Source organism: Oncorhynchus gorbuscha, linkage group LG09, assembly GCF_021184085.1.
Source record: "Oncorhynchus gorbuscha isolate QuinsamMale2020 ecotype Even-year linkage group LG09, OgorEven_v1.0, whole genome shotgun sequence".
Lineage (NCBI taxonomy): Eukaryota > Metazoa > Chordata > Actinopteri > Salmoniformes > Salmonidae > Oncorhynchus > Oncorhynchus gorbuscha.
Window position 1 is genome coordinate 94,215,186 of NC_060181.1, and position 8,816 is coordinate 94,224,001.

The following is an 8,816-nucleotide window of genomic DNA, read 5'->3' on the forward strand; positions in this document are numbered from 1 at the left end:
GAGAGACACACACACACACAGCCTATAGTAGCACATTGGAAAGCTAGAGAGAATGAATAATGCAGAGGCTGTGTTGTAGTTGATTTGGGGGATTTGTGCCATCTGTCCACAGGGTTACTGGGTTGAATGGAATTGGGTTGGCAGCAGCAGGGCGGGTGTCTGGATGGTTCTTGTTTGGCTGCTACTGTCTGGATGGTTCTGGTCTGGATGGTTCTGGTTCGGCTGCTACTGTCTGGATGGTTAATATAATAATAATAATAATATATGCCATTTGGATGACTTACAGTTCTGGTTTCCCGGGAATGAACCCACTACCCTGCTACTGTCTACAGAAGGACCACTGGTTCTGGTTTGGCTGCTACTGTCTGGATGGTTCTGGTTCGGCTGCTACTGTCTGGATGGATCTGGGTCGGCTGCTACTGTCTGGATGGTTCTTGTTCGGCTGCTACTGTCTGGATGGTTCTTGTTCGGCTGCTACTGTCTGGATGGTTCTGGTTCGGCTGCTACTGTCTGGATGGTTCTGGTTCGGCTGCTACTGTCTGGATGGTTCTGGTTCGGCTGCTACTGTCTGGATGGTTCTGGTTCGGCTGCTACTGTCTGGATGGTTCTGGTTCGGCTGCTACTGTCTGGATGGTTCTGGTTTGGCTGCTACTGTCTGGATGGTTCTGGTTTGGCTGCTACTGTCTGGATAGTTCTGGTCTGGATGGTTCTGGTTCGGCTGCTACTGTCTGGATAGTTCTGGTCTGGATGGTTCTGGTTCGGCTGCTACTGTCTGGATGGTTCTGGTTCGGCTGCTACTGTCTGGATGGTTCTGGTGTGGCTGCTACTGTCTGGATGGGTCTGGTCTGGATGGTTCTGGTTCGGCTGCTACTGTCTGGATGGTTCGGCTTCTACTGTCTGGATGGTTCTGGTGTGGCTGCTACTGTCTGGATGGGTCTGGTGTGGTTGCTACTGTCTGGATGGTTCTGGTCTGGATGGTTCTGGTTTGGCTGCTACTGTCTGGATTGTTCTGGTGTGGCTGCTACTGTCTGGATGGTTCTGGTGTGGATGGTTCTGGTTCGGCTGCTACTGTCTGGATGGTTCTGGTGTGGCTGCTACTGTCTGGATGGTTCTGGTGTGGATGGTTCTGGTTCGGCTGCTACTGTCTGGATGGTTCTGGTGTGGCTGCAGCAGTCTGCCAGGCTGGTGCAGTTGGTCATCTGACACTGGTTATTACATCATCACTGTCTCTAGTGAACCAGTCTGGAACTGTGTTTTGGCCACATGAACAATCACACACAGACATGGGCACCTAATATGTACCCATCTCTATATATACACGTTTTAGAGTTTTAAACTGACATAACGGACCTGTTTTAAACTGACATAACGGACCTGTTTTAAACTGACATAACGGACCTGTTTTAAACTGACATAACAGACCTGTTTTAAACTGACATAACGGACCTGTTTTAAACTGACATAACGGACCTGTTTTAAACTGACATAACGGACCTGTTTTAAACTGACATAACGGACCTGTTTTAAACTGACATAATGGACCTGTTTTAAACTGACATAACGGATCTGTTTTAAACGGACCTGTTTTGAACGGACATAACGGACCTGTTTTAAACGGACCTGTTTTGAACGGACATAACGGACCTGTTTTAAACTGACATAATGGACCTGTTTTAAACTGACATAACGGACCTGTTTTAAACGGACATAACGGACCTGTTTTAAACGGACCTGTTTTAAACGGACCTGTTTTGAACGGACCTGTTTTAAACGGACCTGTTTTGAACGGACCTGTTTTAAACGGACCTGTTTTAAACGGACCTGTTTTAAACGGACCTGTTTTGAACGGACATAACGGACCTGTTTTGAACGGACATAACGGACCTGTTTTAAACTGACATAACGGACCTGTTTTAAACGGACATAACGGACCTGTTTTAAACGGACATAACGGACCTGTTTTAAACGGACATAACGGACCTGTTTTAAACGGACATAACGGACCTGTTTTAAACGCACATAACGGACCTGTTTTAAACAGACCTGTTTTAAACGGACATAACGGACCTGTTTTAAACGGACCTGTTTTAAACGGACATAACGGACCTGTTTTAAACGGACCTGTTTTAAACGGACCTGTTTTAAACGGACATAACGGACCTGTTTTAAACGGACATAACGGACCTGTTTTAAACGGACGTAACGGACCTGTTTTAAACGGACGTAACGGACCTGTTTTAAACGGACGTAACGGACCTGTTTTAAACGGACGTAACGGACCTGTTTTAAACGGACGTAACGGACCTGTTTTAAACGGACGTAACGGACCTGTTTTAAACGGACCTGTTTTAAACTGACGTAACGGACCTGTTTTAAACGGACCTGTTTTAAACGGACATAACGGACCTGTTTTAAACGGACATAACGGACCTGTTTTAAACGGACATAACGGACCTGTTTTAAACGGACATAACGGACCTGTTTTAAACGGACCTGTTTTAAACGGACCTGTTTTAAACGGACATAACGGACCTGTTTTAAACGGACATAATGGACCTGTTTTAAACGGACATAACGGACCTGTTTTAAACGGACATAACGGACCTGTTTTAAACGGACCTGTTTTAAACGGACATAACGGACCTGTTTTAAACGGACCTGTTTTAAACGGACATAACGGACCTGTTTTAAACGGACCTGTTTTAAACGGACATAACGGACCTGTTTTAAACGGACATAACGGACCTGTTTTAAACGGACATAACGGACCTGTTTTAAACGGACATAACGGACCTGTTTTAAACGGACATAACGGACCTGTTTTAAACGGACATAACGGACCTGTTTTAAACGGACATAACGGACCTGTTTTAAACGGACATAACGGACCTGTTTTAAACTGACATAACGGACCTGTTTTAAACTGACATAACGGACCTGTTTTAAACTGACATAACGGACCTGTTTTAAACTGACATAACGGACCTGTTTTAAACTGACATAACGGATCTGTTTTAAACGGACCTGTTTTAAACGGACATAACGGACCTGTTTTAAACTGACATAACGGACCTGTTTTAAACGGACATAACGGACCTGTTTTAAACGGACATAACGGATCTGTTTTAAACGGACCTGTTTTAAACGGACATAACGGATCTGTTTTAAACGGACCTGTTTTAAACGGACATAACGGACCTGTTTTAAACGGACGTAACGGACCTGTTTTAAACGGACGTAACGGACCTGTTTTAAACGGACGTAACGGACCTGTTTTAAACTGACGTAACGGACCTGTTTTAAACGGACCTGTTTTAAACGGACCTGTTTTAAACGGACCTGTTTTAAACGGACATAACGGACCTGTTTTAAACTGACATAACGGACCTGTTTTAAACGGGCCACCTGTCCTGTCTGTCTGTTGTGTCGGTCTGTTTTATCTTAACCACTTGCTATGCTGTGTGTTGCTCTCTCCTTTTCAGTGAAGAGCCGGAAACCTTCGCTAGGCGACCTGATCATGCGCCACACCAACAGCCCCACGCGGGCACGCCACGCCGCCAAGCTCGCCCTGGCGCACGTACGAGACGGCGGCCAATCGCTGCACAGTGCCCTGTTCCGGGGCGGGACTGGGGGAGGGGCGTCGGGGCTGGAGAAACAGGTGGAGGCTCTGAGGGTGAAAAACGCCGTCTACTGCGCCGTCATCTTCTCTGAGTTCCTCAAGGAGCTGGCCGCTCTGGCCCAGGAGCACGCCGTCTCCATGCCCTTCCTCCAGAGCCACGACACTGAGGAGTGATGCTGTCAGTCTCCGTGCCCCTTCCTGAGGAGTGATGCTCCGAATTCTACACCATCCTCCCAATGTGTGGTCTTGCAGACTCCCCGTCATTGATTGAAAAGCATTGGCTGAAGGAATGTGATCTGGGGAATGTCTGGACCCCCATGTCCACAAAACATCTCAGAGTATCAGCCGTTTTAAACTATTAGATCACATGGACAGGTCCTAGACGGGCACCCCTCCTCTGAGACACGTTGTGGATGTGGGTTCTTTCCTCGGTCCAGCTACCGTTTACCCCCCTTCCCTCCTGCAGGGGGCAGAGGGGAGCACTGACAGGGCTGAGCGCTGCAGGGAAGAGACGAGGGAGAGGGGGGGGGACAAGGTTAATTCGGACAATGAGAAATCGAAGAAGGGAATTGCAATTGCTACATGTGAAAAAGTATTAGGGGAGAGACTACAAAACTCTTCTGTTATGAGATATCATGTAAATATTATTTATGTGGATATATACTATGAACACTAACTCTCAGTACATGTAGATTTTAGAGGGTGGTCTGTAGTGTACATGGGTACGTGGTGCTGAGTCAGCTCTTTCCACTCTCCTCTCTTTAGTAAATGATGCTCATTAGACATGTACCAGCTTAAAAAGGAGAACAAGGCGAATGCTTCCGTCTTTTAGGAAATTAGGCAACAACAAAAAAAAATGCCCCCCCGACTTTCATGTCGCTGTTCGGGTACAGATCATCTCAATAAGACACATCTTTTGTTTTGTGTTTTAAAACGCATCGCGTTGGAGATTTAACAGGAAGGGAGGAATGGGAGAGGAGGGGTCTGGGAAAGGGAACAAAACCAGAGGACAGAGATCCTCTGTAACTGTCCTGGAAAACGTGCTCATGTTTTATCATTCGTATGATTGAATTGTATTATTTATTTTCTAAATGAAACCTTTCTAAGACATATCAATGCCATGTGGGAGTGGCAAAATCTCAACGTGTGTGTTGTGTGTGTTTCTGTTCTGGTGTTGCCATGGGAAAGGTGTGTTTCTGTTCTGGTGTTGCCATGGGAAAGGTGTGTTTCTGTTCTGGTGTTGCCATGGGAAAGGTGTGTTTCTGTTCTGGTGTTGCCATGGGAAGGGTGTGTTTCTGTTCTGGTGTTGCCATGGGAAAGGTGTGTTTTTGTTCTGGTGTTGCCATGGGAAGGGTGTGTTTCTGTTCTGGTGTTGCCATGGGAAAGGTGTGTTTCTGTTTTGGTGTTGCCATGGGAAGGGTGTGTTTCTGTTCTGGTGTTGCCATGGGAAGGGTGTGTTTCTGTTTTGGTGTTGCCATGGGAAGGGTGTGTTTCTGTTCTGGTGTTGCCATGGGAAAGGTGTGTTTCTGTTTTGGTGTTGCCATGGGAAGGGTGTGTTTCTGTTTTGGTGTTGCCATGGGAAGGGTGTGTTTCTGTTCTGGTGTTGCCATGGGAAGGGTGTGTTTCTGTTCTGGTGTTGCCATGGGAAAGGTGTGTTTCTGTTTTGGTGTTGCCATGGGAAGGGTGTGTTTCTGTTCTGGTGTTGCCATGGGAAGGGTGTGTTTCTGTTCTGGTGTTGCCATGGGAAAGGTGTGTTTCTGTTTTGGTGTTGCCATGGGAAGGGTGTGTTTCTGTTCTGGTGTTGCCATGGGAAGGGTGTGTTTCTGTTCTGGTGTTGCCATGGGAAAGGTGTGTTTCTGTTTTGGTGTTGCCATGGGAAATGTGTGTTTCTGTTCTGGTGTTGCCATGGGAAAGGTGTGTTTCCGTTCTGGTGTTGCCATGGGAAAGGTGTGTTTCTGTTCTGGTGTTGTCATGGGAAAGGTGTGTTTTTGTTCTGGTGTTGCCATGGGAAAGGTGTGTTTCTGTTATGGTGTTGTCATGGGAAAGGTGTGTTTTTGTTCTGGTGTTGCCATGGGAAAGGTGTGTTTCTGTTTTGGTGTTGCCATGGGAAAGGTGTATTTCTGTTCTGGTGTTGCCATGGGAAAGGTGTGTTTTTGTTCTGGTGTTGCCATGGGAAAGGTGTGTTTTTGTTCTGGTGTTGCCATGGGAAAGGTGTGTTTTTGTTCTGGTGTTGCCATGGGAAAGGTGTGTTTTTGTTCTGGTGTTGCCATGGGAAAGGTGTCTCTGCTCAGAAGGTTTAAGGTTGTGTTGTGGGACTGCGGTAGGAAAAGCTCGTCAGAGCACTATAATACGCAGAAGGATCAATGAGTTAGCCAGCTAACTTCAATAAACAAGCAGAAATAACTAGAGATGTTCTTCCTCATTGAAGACGTGCTCTGGAATTTAGGGGACGACCAAACATTTCTTAACTCCTACTCTGGGCTGGATGTGTCATTTTGTACTGCTGACATACAGAATTACTATTTTACCTCAATTAGTCACAGAAAGTGACTGTTTTTATGGAATTATTTTATTTTTTATTTTGTTTAACCTTTATTTAATTAGGCAAATCAGTTAAAGAACAAGTTCTTATTTACAATGACTGCCTACCAAAAGGCAAAAGGCCTCCTGCGGGGACGAGGGATTAAAAATATAGGACAAAACACACATCACGACAAGAGACACAACTCAACACTCGATAAAGAGAGACCTAAGACAACAACACAGCATGGCAGCAACACGGCATGGCAGCAACACATGACAACAACACAGCATGGCAGCAACACATGACAACAACACAGCATAGCAGCAACACAGCATGGCAGCAACACATGACAACAACACAGCATGGCAGCAACACATGACAACAACACAGCATGGCAGCAACACATGACAACAACACAGCATGGCAGCAACACATGACAACAACACAGCATGGCAGCAACACATGACAACAACACAGCATGGCAGCAACACATGACAACAACACAGCATGGCAGCAACACATGACAACAACACAGCATGGCAGCAACACATGACAACAACACAGCATGGCAGCAACGCATGACAACAACACAGCATGGCAGCAACACATGACAACAACACAGCATGGCAGCAACACATGACAACAACACAGCATGGCAGCAACACATGACAACAACACAACATGGCAGCAACACATGACAACAACACAGCATGGCAGCAACACAAAACAGGGTACAAACATTATTGGGTACAGACAACAGCACAAAGGTCAGGAAGGTAGAGACAACGATACATCACGCGAAGCAGACACAACTGTCAGTAAGAGTGTTCATGATTGAGTCTTTGAATGAAGAGATGGAGATAAAACTGTCCAGTTTGAGTGTTTGTTGCAGCTCGTTCCAGTCGCTAGCTGCAGCGAACTGAAAAGAGGAGCGACCCAGGGATGTGTGTGCTTAGGGGACCTTTAATAGAATGTGACTGGCAGAATGGGTGTTGTATGTGGAGGATGAGGGCTGCAGTAGATATCTCAGATAGGGGGGGAGTGAACAGGTGTTGTATGTGGAGGATGAGGGCTGCAGTAGATATCTCAGATAGGGGGGAGTGAGGCCTAAAGGTTTTATAAATAAGCATCAACCAGTGAGTCTTGTGACGGGTAAACAGAGACGACCAGTTTACAGAGGAGTATAGTGTGCAGTGATGTGTCCTATAAGGAGCATTGGTGGCAAATCTGATGGCCGAATGGTGAAGAACATCTACCTGCTCGAGAGCACCCTTACCTGCCGATCTATAAATGATGTCTCCGTAATCTAGCACGGGTAGGATGGTCATCTGAATCAAGGTTAGTTTGGCAGCTGGGGTGAAAGAGGAGCGATTACGATAGAGGAAACCACGTCTAGACATACTCCTAACTACTTGTATGAGGTGACTACCTCAAGCTCTAAACCCTCAGAGGTAGAAGCTGTTCTGTGCCGTTTTCCCCCATGTGGGCCAGACCCCTAGTAATTAGAGTTAGGAGTTTTCCCCCCATGTGGGCCAGCCCCCTAGCAATTAGAGTTAGGAGTTTTCCCCCCATGTGGGCTAGCCCCCTAGCAATTAGAGTTAGGAGTTTTCCCCCCATGTGGGCCAGCCCCCTAGTAATTAGAGTTAGGAGTTTTCCCCCCATGTGGGCTAGCCCCCTAGTAATTAGAGTTAGGAGTTTTCCCCCCATGTGGGCCAGCCCCCTAGCAATTAGAGTTAGGAGTTTTCCCCCCATGTGGGCCAGCCCCTAGCAATTAGAGTTAGGAGTTTTCCCCCATGTGGGCCAGCCCCCTAGCAATTAGAGTTAGGAGTTTTCCCCCATGTGGGCCAGCCCCCTAGCAATTAGAGTTAGGAGTTTTCCCCCATGTGGGCCAGCCCCTAGCAATTAGAGTTAGGAGTTTTCCCCCATGTGGGCTAGCCCCTAGCAATTAGAGTTAGGAGTTTTCCCCCATGTGGGCCAGCCCCTAGTAATTAGAGTTAGGAGTTTTCCCCCATGTGGGCCAGCCCCTAGTAATTAGAGTTAGGAGTTTTCCCCCATGTGGGCCAGCCCCTAGCAATTAGAGTTAGGAGTTTTCCCCCATGTGGGCCAGCCCCTAGTAATTAGAGTTAGGAGTTTTCCCCCATGTGGGCCAGCCCCCTAGTAATTAGAGTTAGGAGTTTTCCCCCATGTGGGCCAGCCCCTAGCAATTAGAGTTAGGAGTTTTCCCCCATGTGGGCCAGCCCCTAGTAATTAGAGTTAGGAGTTTTCCCCCATGTGGGCCAGCCCCTAGCAATTAGAGTTAGGAGTTTTCCCCCATGTGGGCCAGCCCCTAGTAATTAGAGTTAGGAGTTTTCCCCCATGTGGGCCAGCCCCTAGTAATTAGAGTTAGGAGTTTTCCCCCATGTGGGCCAGCCCCCTAGTAATTAGAGTTAGGAGTTTTCCCCCATGTGGGCCAGCCCCTAGTAATTAGAGTTAGGAGTTTTCCCCCATGTGGGCCAGCCCCTAGTAATTAGAGTTAGGAGTTTTCCCCCATGTGGGCCAGCCCCTAGCAATTAGAGTTAGGAGTTTTCCCCCATGTGGGCCAGCCCCTAGTAATTAGAGTTAGGAGTTTTCCCCCATGTGGGCCAGCCCCTAGCAATTAGAGTTAGGAGTTTTCCCCCATGTGGGCCAGCCCCC

General features: G+C 47.1%; 2 protein-coding genes across 5 annotated transcripts in view; both read left to right on the top strand.

The window, feature by feature from the left end:
* The window catches only part of LOC124044282 (FHF complex subunit HOOK interacting protein 1B-like), an 81,764-nt gene extending 75,469 nt beyond the window's left edge, over positions 1-6,295 (top strand). Inside the window, exons 11-12 of one of the 4 annotated variants that reach the window (XR_006840465.1) lie at positions 3,483-5,863; positions 5,897-6,295. Coding sequence is in view for 1 of the 4 variants with exons in the window: in XM_046363926.1 (XP_046219882.1) it covers positions 3,483-3,793 (311 nt within the window). In the remaining 3 variants the exon portion in view is untranslated. Of the gene's footprint in view, positions 1-3,482 lie in introns of all 4 variants that reach the window. The other 3 variants (XR_006840466.1, XR_006840464.1, XM_046363926.1) reach the window with 3 other exon arrangements.
* LOC124044283 lies at positions 19-3,472 on the top strand. The gene is made up of 2 exons (XM_046363927.1): positions 19-239; positions 344-3,472. Exons 1-2 carry the CDS (start codon positions 164-166, stop codon positions 1,201-1,203), a joined length of 936 nt encoding a protein of 311 aa, XP_046219883.1. The 5' UTR covers positions 19-163; the 3' UTR covers positions 1,204-3,472.
* Positions 6,296-8,816: the final 2,521 nt, after the last annotated feature.

Bases quoted from the DNA above. Each gene is read 5' to 3' on its own strand.
- LOC124044283 (XM_046363927.1), top strand. From the start codon at position 164: ATGGTTCTTGTTTGGCTGCTACTGTCTGGATGGTTCTGGTCTGGATGG. The intron at 240-343 runs GTTAATATAATA...GAAGGACCACTG, and splicing joins CGGCTGCTACTGTCTGGATG to GTTCTGGTTTGGCTGCTACT.